Source organism: Saccostrea echinata, unplaced genomic scaffold, assembly GCF_033153115.1.
Source record: "Saccostrea echinata isolate AGI-Se365-2 ecotype Australia unplaced genomic scaffold, CSIRO_AGI_Sech_v1 ptg000033l, whole genome shotgun sequence".
Classification (NCBI taxonomy): Eukaryota; Metazoa; Mollusca; class Bivalvia; order Ostreida; family Ostreidae; genus Saccostrea; species Saccostrea echinata.
The window spans coordinates 5,158,940-5,175,565 of NW_026889782.1; the positions used below are offsets into that span (position 1 = coordinate 5,158,940).

The 16,626-nt window shown below is 33.4% G+C and overlaps 1 protein-coding gene across 1 annotated transcript in view; it reads left to right on the forward strand.

The window, feature by feature from the left end:
* The window catches only part of LOC133198048 (uncharacterized), a 40,862-nt gene that overhangs the window by 8,746 nt on the left and 15,490 nt on the right, over positions 1-16,626 (forward strand). The window contains exon 4 of the mRNA XM_061334202.1: positions 15,717-15,747. Coding sequence (XP_061190186.1) covers positions 15,717-15,747 — 31 coding nt within the window. The remainder of the gene's footprint in view (positions 1-15,716; positions 15,748-16,626) is intronic.

Sequence of the window (16,626 nt, forward strand, 5' to 3'; positions counted from 1 at the left end):
TTTGGCATGAACATGTTCGACGGTGTCTGGTCAATTCGAACCTTGCTCCATTCGGACCATGACATAAGGCCCCAGACTGTAATTGTGATATTTTGTTTAAAACTATTTTTTTATTATGTCTCCTGAGTCACTCACTTGACTTATCGCTATCTTCAAATTCAAAATTATCTTTTGAAATTGTTTTTCTTGTTCTACGTCATTGAAGCCTTTCAGGCTTTTGATTTAGCCTTTAACTTAAAAGTTAAACTTCATTAACTTAAAAACCGATATCTAAATACATGTAACATTTATATGTTGAAGTGAGTTGGTACTCCCAACCCCTTATTCCCTAAGTTTTTTACCCTGCATGGTTATCTGGAGTCATTGAATATCTTGATGTTTAATCTTGGTCCAGTTGAAATTAAGAAAAAATGGTTTTACTGTGCTTCTTGGGTTCCTTTATTTAAATGTTTTACAATGGGGGGGGGGGGGGAAGACACATATATTTAATTTTTTGTAACATGTTAAAATAATCTTTTACATGTACATGTATATTACACATATATTCAAGTAAATTTTTTTAATAAGAATTCATTAAAAATATTTGAATCCATTGAAGTTGATTGCAGTAGATATAATGTGAATTATGAGCCTAAGACACAACAAGCAAATTTAAAGAATAGTGGTCTCATTCTGTCATTTGTCAACTGAAAAAGTTTGATGAAAACGGGCCTGAAACTGTTCAAAATATGCCTCTAAATCATTTTGAAAAAGAATGGCTGCAAAATTTAAAAAATAGGTAACCATGAACTACTTTTGAGTCAACATGATATGAGGTCCTTCGATGCATCAACTGACAAGATTTGATGATCCTAGTCCTTATAGTAAGCAAAATATCAACATTTTAATGAATGTAATTTTTGGTCAACTTTGAAGTGACCTTGAGACCAAGCCCTTTGTCCCAGGGTGATTCCCCGTGCAAATTTTAATCTACAATATATCCTCATCCTTTTGTAAAAGTTTGGTGATAATCTGCCCAGTGGTTCTTGAGAAGAAGATTTTTTAGCAACCAGTACTTTTGGTTTTACTTACCTAATTATCTCCCCTTGTTTAAGGGTCACAATCCTAAGTTTACTATAAACGGAAGCCCTTGGGCCATGGATACACTGTGACAAATTTGACAATAATTGGCCAAGGGGTTCTTGAGTTATGGCCCATATTCTAAAAAGAGGCCCATGGGCCACAACGCTCACCTGAGTTACTTTGGCCCTGCTGTTCTTCGCCAGACCCACCCTCCCTTGTAATACTTACTGTGGCCCCACCCTACCCACGGGGCCATGATTTGAACAAATTAGAATCTACACTACCCCAGGATGACTCCACATATATTTCAGTTTTTCTGGCCCAGTGGTTCTTGAGAAGAAGATTTTTGAAGATTTTGCCTATATTTTAAACTTAGATTCCCTATTGTGGCCCCGCTCTGCCCCTGGGGCCATGATTTGAACAATTTAGAATCTACACTACCCCAGGATGCTTCCACATAAGTTTCAGCTTCTCTGGCCCAGTGGTTCTTAAGAAGAAGATTTTTAAAGATTTTGCCTATATATTTCAATGTAAAACTTTGATTCCCTATTGTGGCCCCGCCCTACCCCCGGGGGCCATGATTTGAACAATTTAGAATCTACACTACCCCATGATGCTTCCACATAAATTTCAGCTTCTCTGGCCCAGTGGTTCTTGAGAAGAAGATTTTTAAAGATTTTGCCTATATATTTCAATGTAAAACTTTGATTCCCTATTGTGGCCCCGCCCTACCCCCGGGGGCCATGATTTGAACAATTTAGAATCTACACTATCCCATGATGGTTCCAAATAAGTTTCAGCTTTTCTGGCCCTGTGGTTCTTGAGAAGAAGATTTTTTAATGACCCCACCCTATTTTTGTCTTCTCTTGATTATCTCCCCTTGTAAAGGGGGTTGGTCCTTCATTTTAACAATTTAATTTCCCCTTCACCCAAGGATGCTGTGTTCCAACTTTGGCTAAATTTGGCTCGGTTCTTGAGAAGAAGATGAAAATATGAAAAGTTTACAGACGGACGGACAGACGACAAACAACTGGTGATCAGAAAAGCTCACTTAAGCTTTCAGCTCAGGTGAGCTAAAAAGTTTACGTACACCGCACAAATGGCCATAGCATTAGCTCTTTGAGCCTTTGGCTCACAAGAGCTAAAAAGATAAGAAGAATTATGCATCTTAGAGTTGTCTATTTGTAATCAAAGTTATATTGAAATAAGACCAATTTCTTGATATAAAAAATTGCACTGTTGTAGTGCAAAAAAAATTAATGATATTTTACATGTCACTACAATATTCAAGAGAGGGTATGTTGCAAAATTTTGAATTAAATTAGAGGGGTTATGACTGTTTCATCGCTAATTATAGATGATCAATGCAAAAACACAAAGTTGAGAATTGCAATGTCATTGAAAGTCTTGGAGAGCACCGAGCTATTAAAAAAATATTTCTTCAGACAGGAAAATACCCAAAAGAGACTAAAATGTTTTAAGATGCTTCAGGTATTGCTTATACATATCTAGGACAAAAGTGTTCAAATAGTAGTAGCTTTGTTAATGGAAGGATTAACATTTTTGATGACCCAGTCCATGTGATATCCCAGTACACCGCTTATCGCATGGATGTTGCACCTATGGATTTTGTATTGTTTCCATACCTATTGCTTTACTGTGTAGACATAGATTTTAAGATCTCACTAATATTTGATACCCAACAATAGAAAAAAGTAACATGACTTGCTAGAGTTATTCAATTTTAAAGTAGGGAAAAGACATGTAAATAATAGAACTGAAAGGTAATTATAGCTGTGAAAAGCTCATCAGGTTTGGAATCAGGTTCGCATGTGAGTTAAGGCTAGGTGTAGGCGTTTCTATGCAAATGAGCTAATGAAAACGCAGAAGAGGTATATTTTTTATTCAAGGAAAGTCTTGATTTATTCTCTTATGCATACTTAGTACCCATGATATGTTATAGCCAGTACACATTATGACGTCATATTATGACGTCACAGATCCTACCTACTGGAGGTAATAAAACACATCAACAAAACAGCTTCGGCGCAAGGGATTACCCTATTTATTTTTATATAAAAATTGTACAATGCTAAGAAGAATATTCTATAGATTAATAAAACTGCTGCACAAATCCTAGGCATGTTCTCATTTGATCGGAATTTGAGGAAACTTATACCGGACTATACATTTTTACCCTTATTCAACTTAAAACTTTACAAATAAAAATTATACAGCTGAGCTGTTGATATTTGTGCAGCAATACCAGCAATTTTTGGAATATTTTGCTTCTAAATACACCTTGTTTCAGTGAAATAAAATAGAGCATGCCCTTGCGCCGAAGCATTTTTGTTGATATTCTTTATAATCCTGTGTAGTAAAGAACAATGACGTCATAATATGACGTCATAATGTGTACTTGCTATCTCATGTCGTGGGTACCAAGTATGTATTAGACAATAAGTTTTAATCTTCTCTGTATAATAGATATAGTTTTTAGGCATTTTAGTTAGATTATTTGCATAGAAATGCCTATACCTAGCCTTAACTCACCTGCGTTGTCACATCACCTAACATCAAAAACCATCAAATGCTTGCTCCGTGAATTCTTTGACCACAGTAAAAGTCGTATATTTTTAAAATTTTAGTAAATGGACCTGATTTTTTACATACTAATAAACAGATAAACAAAATATAAGAATTTAATCAGATAAATGTCATTTTTCAAAGTGCACAGTAAATTTTCTGTAAATCAATGTGTCCGCAAACTTTTCTAACAATCCTCTTTCATGTATATGCCCTTAGCACTGAAGTCATTTGAAATATGCACATATGTTAACACTTGTTGTTGTATATGCCAAAATAGCAGTTCTCTCTAAATTATTTTGTAAAAATACATATATTACAAGTTCTTAATGTATTAAGGCCTGATGTGTCCATAATCCTAGATGGAAGGACTTTTATCCTTGTGTGACTGTTTAAATTTCACTATGCTGCTTATTCTTTGTCATCTCCAAACAGATGCTCTTCTCGCAAATATGGTCATGCTTGGTATCAAATTTCAGTTATCAGATGGCAGTCACACCTATCCAAAAGAAATTGAAATTTCTCATTTAAAATTAAAAAAAAAAAAACTGTACAGCTTATAAATGATAAATAGCGATGTTAATTTTACTGGGACAGCTAAGTCGAACAGTCAGAAGGCTTTAGTCAAATGAAAGTCGAGTACTCGTTGAAAGAACTGCGAACAATAGTATTGTTCTCCTGCCTACCTCCAAGTCAATTTTCAAAAGTTAACACATTTACATGATTTTTCATATCTATATAGATATCTAAATGAATTTTCATAAAACATTACTTCTTTGGGAAAACAAAGAGAGATAACTATATAATTTTGGTAAAAAGTGTTTTTCACCATAGAAATCAATGGAAAATGGAAAACCTTTTTAAAACATCTTTCCCCCCCGTAAAACAAAAATTCCTTTTTACAGGTAATATAAATCGGTATTTCACATATTCATACCGAAGCTTTTTGTATTTCACGGGGGGTGGGGGAACATATGTTTACAGACAAAAACTGCAAAAATGCTTATTTTTTCACCAGTTTCAAAGGGGTTTACTAGTAATTCATTGTATTTTATTAATAATATATGTTTAATTTTATATGAGTAAAACATAAGAAAAGATTTAAGGACCATTTATTCATATCCAAGAATATTTTAAAATGTGGTGATGCTTTAAAGCCCGATTTCAATGAAAAATATCGTCTACCCCCCTTATCTAAAGAGCTGGAATTAGGGGTAATTAACTATTTCACACTGGTAATAAAATTATTAGTCAATTGGCATTGAACTGTTCTTTGCATTCAACAAAGATTTTACGGCCAAATTGCCATCAGTATTGAATTAAATGGGTGTAAAATGTAGGCGGGAATCAAGAATTAGCGTGCGTAGTTCTTTAAATTAATTTTTCATGTCATTTTCCTTTTTGTCTTTAAGAGACTACTAGCCTGTACAATATTTAAACTACGTTATAACCATTATACAACAAATTATTGAATCATTAACATTTACGTAGTAATAAATATATGTATCAAATGTATTTGATTTCAAATATAATATTTACTGCCAGTGTTTTTTTTCAGTACTTTGGGACTGGGGGCTGGGGTCCTCGGAATTGGGAATTTCAGCATCAATTACGCTAAATTGGGAATCTCCCAGAAAGCACAATCACTTAAAAAGCATTGTCAAAAGCTTTGTTTTTGTCTTTGTATTACTTTAACAAACAATTGTTATAACTAATCAAGACTATTCTTGGTATGGATTATCTAATTACTTGCATCAAGAACAATAGTGGTATGAATTACCTAATTATGAAGAAATCCAAGGTGGCAGAGGATAGTTTTTTTTAATGCCAAACATGTGCCGAGGGGGTACACATATACATGCGATCCATAAAAACATGTACATGGGGACAGTTTTCCAGGGGCTAATTAATTACACTTCATATGCTCATGGCTCACAAATTATGTCAACAAATTACATGTAATCTGCCCATTAGAGTGCACATGTACCAAAAATGCACCTGGGGACTCCCCAAATTTTGGCTTGTTTTTCCAAGATTTGGGCCTCAGTCACACCCATACAACCCACCCCCAGGCCCGAGCGAGCAGGATAAAACACCCAGTAGTCTCTAAATCAATGCATGTCCTAATGAAAATTCACCAATTGATATGGGGCCATTCACCTTCCCTCTGAGATACACACCTTCTTCTAAGGCCTACATACTGCTTTTCAGCTGAATTTCCTCTTCAACTGATCACGTGTCTTAGTTTTGCATTTACAACTCTGTATATGATAAGCGTCACAGTGACACCTACATGTTGCACATCACTTTTTTCAGCAAGCACTCTGCTTCACTGCAAATGTGTCCCATAATTATTCTAATCATTTTTCTACATAAAATATCACATCAAACAGGGAATATCTCAGTTTTTTAAGAAATTTGACCGGGTCTTTAGTACGAACTATCCCCTGCCACTTTTAACTTTCAAAGTTTGCTTTTCAATTTAAACAACTTTCCATATTTAGAATGTGCAATCAATGAAATGAAGGGGAGGGGGGTATTTTTTTTATGTAATCATCAATAGTAAAATGGGTCTAATTTGAAAAAAAATTAAAGCACAACAATCTTTGAATAGATGTGGTTCTGTGAACTGATACTTTTGCATACTGAGTCAGACTCATTCTTTTCTTTCAAAATAATGATATTTAGTGAAATACATGTAAAATAGAGTAAGTTTATGTAATTTCAGTGATATCGCAATAATTAAGCCTCTTTAATTTTAATTAATACTAAGTAATTGCAGCAAAATTTGATAAAATATTTGTGACAGTGCCCAAACTATTATTTTCAAACAAATAAATTTTTCTCAGAAAAAAATTGCCTTACTCTGTTAAGATTTGTTATGCTGATGCTTCAAACTCTTTGAAAATGTGTACTGGGAAAGGTTTACCCCCCTTGTGTTTAGGTCTCTCTACCTAAATGAATAAGAGTCAAATAAAAAAATATGGTGAGTTTTGAAAATGGTATACATCAATAAACTTATTTAGAGAAGAATTAGACTAAATTACATATTTCTGAAAATTGGTGTTTTCTTGAAGGTGTCAGAGGATAGTTTTTTTTAATGCCAAACATGTGCCGAGGGGGTACACATATACATGCGATCCATAAAAACATGTACATGGAGACAGTTTTCCAGGGGCTAATTAATTACACTTCATATGCTCATGGCTCACAAATTATGTCAACAAATTACATGTAATTTGCCCATTAGAGTGCACATGTACCAAAAGTGCACCTGGGGACTCCCCAAATTTTGGCTTGTTTTTCCAAGATTTGGGCCTCAGTCGCACCCATACAACCCACCCCCAGGCCCGAGCGAGCAGGATAAAACACCCAGTAGTCTCTAAATCAATGCATGTCCTAATGAAAATTCACCAATTGATATGGGGCCATTCACCTTCCCTCTGAGATACACATCTTCTTCTAAGGCCTACATACTGCTTTTCAGCTGAATTTCCTCTTCAACTGATCACGTGTCTTAGTTTCGCATTTACAACTCTGTACATGATAAGCGTCATAGTGACACCTACATGTTGCACATCACTTTTTTCAGCAAAGCACTCTGCTACACTGCAAATGTGTCCCATAATTATTCTAATCATTTTTCTACATAAAATATCACATCAATCAGGGGATATCTCAGTTTTTTAAGAACTTTGACCGGGTCTTTAGTACGAAACTATCCCCTGCCACCCAACTGAAAAACATGCAATAAACAAACTGAATTTGATCACATATTTTGTAAGTTTTTCTTTGGGAAAACTTCCATTACATTTTGGGAAAATACAGGCATATTTTCATTTGGGACTGGGGCCGAATTTCGGCCCCAAATCAGCCCTAAAAAAATCACTGACTGCACATTTTATCTATATACAGAACATCAAACACTCGCATTTATCCTTTCTTTTCCTGCTGCTAGTACATGTACCTGTTATTGATTTCTTACCTGAAGCCATTTGAATTCGCTTGTCAGTTACCCGTGATTGTTAAACAATTAAAGTGTAACTCTTATAAAAACAAAATTTTAATTATGAGATTTTTGTAATCAATCAATACAATTTAAAAATGATTGATATTAATATCAGAAAGAAACACCTTTGAATTATGCTCATAACCATTCCCCAATTTACATGTATTTATAAAGTTTTATTATTCTTCATCAATTGGTAGTTGCATTATATGAGATCTTATGAAATTGCAGGTTGAAACTTTACAATTTGGATCCGACATCTTTTAAAGTATGCCAATGCATGTTTGTCGAACAACAAAATCCCTTTGAACAATTAACAAAGACTGGTTAAGCCTTTCCCTGAGTTTGAACACTGATACCTTAATAAATGAACTGAGCAGATCCAATTTTTTTTTTACATTGAATTTAAGAGTAGCAAATTCTAAACGAACAACCGACTTAACAAATTTTAGTCGATAGTCAATATGATTGAATGATAGTCGAGTACTCGAACATTCATTAACATCCCTAATGAAACCATCAAACAGAGTTCAAAGATACTGTCACATTTTCCGTGTATTATTTGTAAAAAGTACTCTATTAAATAGATGTTTACATGCAGTCAATTTTGAGGATGTAATAAAAAAATATAATAAATATATGGGGATTAATTAGAAGTTTTTTTTCATGATTTCACAAAGGAAATGCACATAACTTATACATGTAAAAAATTTATTAGGGATGGCAATGGACAACTGGGTAACCATCTAATCAGTCAGAAATATAGTAACCGGTTTAGTATGGGATGACGGGTTATGATTTTCATAACCGGTTAGTCGGTATTTTTTGTATAATATGTACTTTTCAAATAATATACCAGTATACATATTTTTTTTTTTTAAAAAATTACCACTTAGATCATGAAGATAGCATGTGTAAAACTAGTCTCATTCAAGCAGATGCTCGACTGTCTCCATAAACTCCTGCTCGTTGGCGTTTACGGAGACAGACAAGCATCTGCTTGAACGAGATTAGTTTAAAGCTGAAGAGTTGCAATCGACTAATTAAATTATTCACAATATACAGCCACTGTGAAAACAAATCCCCATTATTTTGTCTTTACAGTAAAACATGCTTATAAGTGCCAGGGACAAATAATTTTGATTCATTATAAATGTATTCATTTTTCAGTTTAGTTTTCAGTATGTTTTAAAACCACAGGGAATGAAAATCACTTCACTATACGCTTCAATTCCTTATTTAAGTCTGTCCGCAGTAAGCGTGTTTTCTGTATAACCCAAATACCACTCTAAGTTTACATACCCCAATCATGAAAAAATTCTATTTTCTAATTTCAAGAACTAATTTTTTACTAAACAATGTTTTACATGGTAATTAAGCTAGTTCATTATCTGTAATGGTAGCCTAGTTGTAGGGCATTCATTTTGTAATCAGGAGGCCTGGGCTTGATTCTCATTGGAAGAATATATAACAATAATTATCATGTTTATACATGTAGTATGTTAGATAGTGTATTGTTGAATTTTTGCATTTTTTTGTTTCAATCAAAAAAATAAGTCTTGGTGAAATTACATGCTCTCATGCATTTAAATAAAAGGTAAAGCAATGAGGATTCGACAATGTCATGTCAGGGCTAACAGAGAGAGACTGAACCATGAAATAGATAACAAAGTGTTTGTGCGTACATTTATACATTTGCTGGCATATACATGTAAACATCAGTGCTGTAAGCAGCTGTTAAATTTTAGATAAGAAAAATTCTAACCTTCATTTCCAAGGTCCACGCCAATCTTATATTAAAATGTCACCGTGAACTCTTTCATCACTCGCTACATTTATCACAGAAAACTCCGACACAAGACTGTTCATCGTTGTTAATGTGCTCGTCAGAATTTCCTCGTAAACAATTTGTGCAAGAATATATATATCCCTTTAAAACTAATGCTCCCTGTACGCAACCAAGGATTTTATGTGCTTCGTAGATGTGGATTAAATGTGCATGTCTACATACGGCTCGCACGTTAAGAAAATGTACAACTGTCAACTTCACATTTCTGTCTGCAATTCCGACTTGCATGGCTACTTCCGGGGACGTACTAAAGACTTGATATACTAAAGACCTGATATTCGACCTGATGATTTTTCAAAAAATAAAATAATCAGATTGAGTGTTATACATGATTTATTTTTTAAAAAATTATTGATTATGAAGCATTATGCTTTACTAAACTACACTTTTTTTTAAATATTTGCCAACAAAGCATCAGATCAAATCACGTTTTTCGTATATCGGGTCTTTAGTGTCTTCTTCCCACAATGCCGCTCATGTTGTTTACATCCAGGTTACAAACAAGAGGCCCCGATTAAGACTTTTTCTATACGGATGCATTAGTAAATGTTGATTTACCTTTACTTGTGTAAATAACTTGCATTTATAAATAATTTAAATAATAGAAAACAGAGAAATCGAATCAAAACAATTTATTAAAAACACAACAACTATCTAAAACCCTACAAGCATGTGTTACGATGCCTAAAAGGCGTGGCTGGTTTGTAGACAACTTGTTCCTGTACGATTCTCGAATAATCATTATATGAAATAGAATAAAATATAGCACGGAGCTTGTTTCTCTTTATACCACATGACAAGATTTAATATGTTAGAAATTATGTCATTCAAACTTTTTCATAATATTTTAATATTTTTAGCTATCCAAAAAATACTTTTATGACCTGCTGTCCCCTGAATATAGGGGCCAGCCCCTTTTTCTTGATGTTATCTGAAAGCTCTTGTAATTACACACAACTTTTATTCTATATGTCTTACCAAATTTTTATCAGTTTAAAAGTTATTAAACAAAAAGCAGCAAAATTTCATGGAAAAATAATTCTTAAAACTTGCCGTCACATAGCTTCCGAATTTAAAATAATTAGCCTACAATTTTAATGTTCTGCTCATCTGCAATGTATTAGTTACAAGTTCTCCAATTTTCATGCAAATATCATGTGTCGTTATTGAGATTTCTACTGGACAAGAGACCCTCAAAATATCGATTAAAGGGCAATAACTCATGAACGGAGGTATATATAAAAAAATTGAAAAAACCGTTTTTAGGCAATAATACATTGTATCTACTGTAAAAGTTTCATAGCAATCGGACAAAAGGTCTCCGAGAAATCGCCTGCTGAAAATCGGCGGGAAAAAAAAAAATAATAATAAGAAACAGTAGAATAACAGAAGGGTCTTCCGAAGGAAGCTCGGAAGACCCTAATAAACAGTAGAATCACTATAAGGTCTTCCGTCTGAAACGGAAGACCTTAACTAGAAACTCATTGCGAGCAATGAGAGGTCTTCCGTCCGATTCTGAAAAAAAAGAAAACTCAAGCTGAAAAAGTGATAACAGAAATTCAGACACTCTGGAGATTTAACCCTGGTCGTCAGCCTGAAAATCCAACGTGCTAACCATCAACCATTCCTTTTTTGCATCACTTCCTGTCACGACCGGAAGTAACGGGCGATACAAGGATTTTGTCACGATTCAAATAAACTGATGACTGACTATCAGTCTTGAAAGTTTTAGACTTCAGTCGTTTACTGTTGCCGAGCAATAGACCGGAAGTTGACTTTTTTTTCCGGTGGAATCTAACATATTTCAAAACAGCGAAAGAGATGCAATAAAGTGATGCAAGTTTTAGTTAAAAAAAGAAGAGAAATAATATGAGCGCATCCTCTGATTCTAAAAAATAAAACAGGTTTTGTAATCCTCAGAAATAGTTCTATCATTTAATAGTTGCATATTTAAGATCAGAGGTTACGTCCTATATTAAATATCGAAAAATAGCTTTAAAAATTGGCTGTTTTGTAGAAATTTTCAGGATACGAGGAAAATGACACATTTCATGACGTCATAATGCATAGGCTAGCCAGAAAACTATGTCATTTTTTATAGATACGCAGTCATCAAAGGTCTAATTAATATTTAATGCATTGTCAACTAAAACCAAGCAGTTTCAGTTTTTCTGAAATTCACAGGGCCAAAAAAGGCCCTAAGCGAACCCTGTTCTTTAATATTGAAACCACTACACTAGCGCAATGTACCAGCCATCATCGATGTTTACCTTGCACTCATTCCCTCAAGTAACGAGTGTCGGGCAGGTTATTTTTTTTTTCTTATAGTGCGGAATTATAGGATGAAAACTAGCCAGCTAAATTTTGTGCAAGTGCTAGTAGATTTACATCGGATCTGTTACTTGAGTTTTAACAATGACTGATAGCAGAGAAAATAATCTGTTACTGATAAAAACTATAAAAAAACTATTGTGTTTACTTCCTTTATTCTTTATGCATTCAACTTTCTATTCTATGCAATTCCAAATACAGACATATCCGTGTAATCTTTTTCTGTACTTCTACACTACTGCATCAGACCATTTGTGAAAGGCGGGTCACAATACATTATTTCGCGCCAAACGTCACGAGTAAATCTTCGCGCTTTTTCTTTGGAATGTGTCTTCAATTAAATAAGTGTACGTGATAGCTTCAATGAAATTCAAAAGAAAAAAAATATGTTGCTATAGCCTGATTTTCGAGTCTAAGAATGTATATTTATCACACTGCACATATAACATATCGTATACGGGCAAGTAACATAAAGGCAGCGATAAGTTTTCTTACGCATGTTATATTCCTCTTTACCCCCAAAGTGAATTATTCCGATTAGTAACACATTAATGAAAAGACTGGAATGTTTCGCAACAATACACGTCTCGCCATATGACGCTCAAGGAATCTGATACCTATTATGTTCAGTAACTTGCATCTATAAAGGAATATTATCCTATTAAAATCAAAGAAAAATATCATTGAAGTTTATTTTTCTCTCATTTGAAATTACTATATGTTATTCAATCAACATGAGAAAGTAACAAATTCTACTTTCAAAATACAATTCGGCAAATCTCCAATTTATGACACAATTGCATAATTATCTAGCTACATATACATTTGTACCAACATGTGGTCCTCGTTTTGTCGTATCACAATTGCATCTATGCACATTGATTAGTGCAAAATTCAACTGCAAACTCTTTATAAGGGAGTAAAAAGACACGCTGATATTGTGCCGTCTAACACCGCTGCTCTGACGTCGAACGACATAGCGCCCTCCCCCCTTAAAGATAAAATCTTATATTTGAGCCCCAAAAAGTGAGAAAAAAAATTCGGACATTCTTTAGATTGAATTCGGATCGCCCACGTGAAAATTCAATATACTAACCATTACGCTAACAAACATCATCGCTTAAAATTGAAAAATGATAAATATTTACAGTATTGATTAATCAATTTTTAAACAAATTGCGTATTTAGCATTCTTGTAAGACTCTTTATTTAGCATATCAACATCATAAAAAAATAATGAAAAACAAAAAAGTTCAAAAAATTACCCATTTTAAATCACTTCCTGTGACGACCGGAAGTGACGACGACACACGAAATGTTTCCATCACACATCTACAAACCAAATTCTATCATACCTGAAAGTTTCAGAGTCCTACCTTTAACAGTTTCTGAGAACATTCACGGACTAGATTTTTAGTGGAAAAAATGAAAAATCGTAATAATTCCTGACCGGAAGTAACTTTTTCCAAACTTTTTCAATATTTCAAAATGGCATGAGATAACACATCATTCCTGAAAATTTGGCTGAAAACGAATGAGTAGTTTTTGAGATATCGCGATTTGAAAAGGTCAAAAAAATAAAAATGAAAAATAATAATAATAATAAGAAACAGTAGAATCACTATAGGTCTTCCGTTGAAAACGGAAGACCTAATAATAATAATAATAAGAAACAGAGTAAAAACAATATGTTCCCAAACTTCGTTTGGAGAACATAATTAAACAAACATTCATTTGCTAGAAACGGTATTAGAGATAGTATAACAATGGGCAGGGAGGGGACTCTGTCTTCCGTCTTTTGTTTTAAGTGGTACTTTTACATTTATTCTAAATCCACAAAATTTGCATATTTATTGGTTGATTTACATGACCAATGGTTCATAGTAATTGCAAAACTTTAAGAAAGCTGAATTCAGTGAAATAATGAAAAAAAAATATAACGGCATGAAACTGTATTTGACATGTTTTGAGCATTTTGGTACAAATGAAACATATCGAGCGAAGTAGAGTCTTTAAACTCTAATCTTAACAGTAGAATCCACTGTGCGATGTAGATTCCTGTCCTTCGGATAAGACCGTATAAACCGAGGTCTCGAGTCGCAGTAGTTGCTTGCACTAAAAAGATACTTAAATGCTCAATGGCCCTCAGTACCGAGCATCGTTCTAAATTCGAAGCCACCACCGTAGGTGTGGTGACCTCTCAATACGTACGAGTGAAAAATTCTCAAAGGGACGTTAAACAACCTTACAAATAGGCATATTGCAACCCAAAATGTGTTTTACTCCATACATTTTGCTTGAATTTGGTCGTATCAAAATTTTAAGAATTCTTGAAATACCTATGTATAAGAGGATTCTTGTTGATATAGATGTTTTCTTATCAGAATATAAATGCAATTTATTGAAAAAGGCAAAACAATATCAATCACTGTGAACAAAGCATTTTTGTATGGAATAAATAGAAATCATTATGAAGATGCTTCAGCTAGTAAACAATCAATGCAAATCTCAAACTTTATAACTTTGTATCCTAAGAACATATTACAATTAAACTCTAGGAATTTATAATTGTAAATTACAGTGCAGGGTACTAATTTTGTTACATAAACCAGCATCAGCATAAGCATTAGTAGCATCAGGATCGAGCTAGCATCAGGATCAGCATTTAAAAAACAGCATTACCAAGATCAGCATCAGCAAGCAAAGGATAAAACCAGCATTGACCTACATAAAATCAGCATTATCCTACTAGCATCAGAAAATCAATGAGTTATAATTCAGTAAAAAATTAAAAAAGAAAGAAAGAATATTGGTTCAAGTATTCACATTATTGATACATAGTGAGATATTATGATCAAATAATTGTAAAAGGCACTTTTATTGCTTTAAACGGCAATGCTGAAATTCATTATCTACTTCCGGTAGCATGATGCTATTTCCGGTAGCATTGACCTAATTATAAAACAGCATCAGGATAAGGATTACTAGCATTAAATCGGCAAGCAAAGGAAGCATTCAAATCAGCAAGCAAAGGAAGCATTCGAATCAGCATTGATGCTGTAACAAAATTAGTTTCCTGCACTGTATAAAGGGGGGGGGGGGACAGAGGCAAACATGCAGACGTTTCGTCAACGACTGTAATTGAGGTATCTTTTCTAAAAATGTGGGTAGCCCTAAAAAGGGCTTATTTTAGTAAACAGTCTGTCTTACTTACAATAAAGTAAATTTTCCTTGTGCATCCATCGGGGGGTAAAAAATATACGTAAAGCACTTTTCAATATAGAGTAAAAAAATAATGTAAATAAAAGTATAAGTAAAATTATAAAAAAAAGAAAAAAAAACCTGTCAGTAATGAGCAATTTATTGCGGTAATGATTTATTAATAAACTTTAAGAATACCTGGTGTATGCATCAAATTGCAAAAAACAAATGTTTACTATAAAATGAAGCCCCTGTAATCTGCATGTAGAGTTAGCGAAAAAGAGACCTTTCTATAATTTATAAACAACATACATTGTCTTCAAAATGTGAACTAATTTCAGTCGTGAACTGAAATTCGATTTCTGATCATGAGCTACGGATTTATATTTCTATCCACGATATTTTAATTACGTGGCATCGAATGTTTAATCCGTGACCACCGCGATCCGTGAATCCTAACCAGGATTTTTTTATTACCATTGTCTTGAATTTATATGTTTTACATGTATTTACTTACAAACTCAGGTCGTTTTTGAACGATTTGTTTGACATAAATATTTTTTAAAAAGAAAAGCATCTCTCATTTTCATTTCAAATGTTAGTTTTGTTTTTGTAAGTTAAAGTAAATGTATTCTTAATTTCATTGATATGAATAAACTTATGTTTTTCTTAATTTAGATCCCATATGTTATGCAGATTTTTATGGAACGTAAGTTTTCTTTCAAGTCAACATCATTTCATATCCCTATGAAGAATTGTCAGAAATGTATACAGTTTCTTGGCATTTAGTATTCCACTTGATTGGGAAATGATGCTGATACTTTTTTTTTACTCACGTAGAAATTTAAAGTTTAATACAAAAACATGTTAAATGAAAACATTAGGTAAGAATGATTTCTTATTGATTTACTTCCATATGAGGTTTATGTCTATATAGGCTATATAAAAATTTGAAGTACACCAACTTTAGCCAGGTCAAACCAAAGTTAGATCAGATGGCTATGAGTGAACCCTACGTATTGACCAGATAAACGGAACATTCCGTAGTCAAATCAGTATAAAAACAAAAGATTAAGAAGTATTCCTCTGTACAGTGTCTGTATGAAATTTTTATTCTTCATGTTTATTGGCCAATTAACAAGTTCATAGCGGGAATATTTAAGCATACAATGTAATAAAAAATGTGTATGCGGACAGTATAATTTTTACAATACGAAATGAGTTTAACATTCTGTAAGCAAAATTTTCATTCCACACTTCATATGGACTGAATAAATTACGCAATTTTCGAGACGACTTTAACGACAAAAATCTCAATTGCTAAAAAAAAAAACTCTGTCAGTAAATATTTTGAAATTTAGGTCTAAGCTGAAGTCCTTTTTTTTTTTTTAAAAAACATTAGCTGTATAAATATCGAAAAGCAAAACTTAACACAATCTTGCACACATAATCGTTAAACAAGACGTAGCCGTGATTAAAACGCCATATGTTTATATTTTCTGAGTAGGGGAAAACAACTATGTCGTCACAGGATAGCCTTTCAGAGCGATATAAGATATAAGTACAAAGAAATCTGTTGAAATTCATG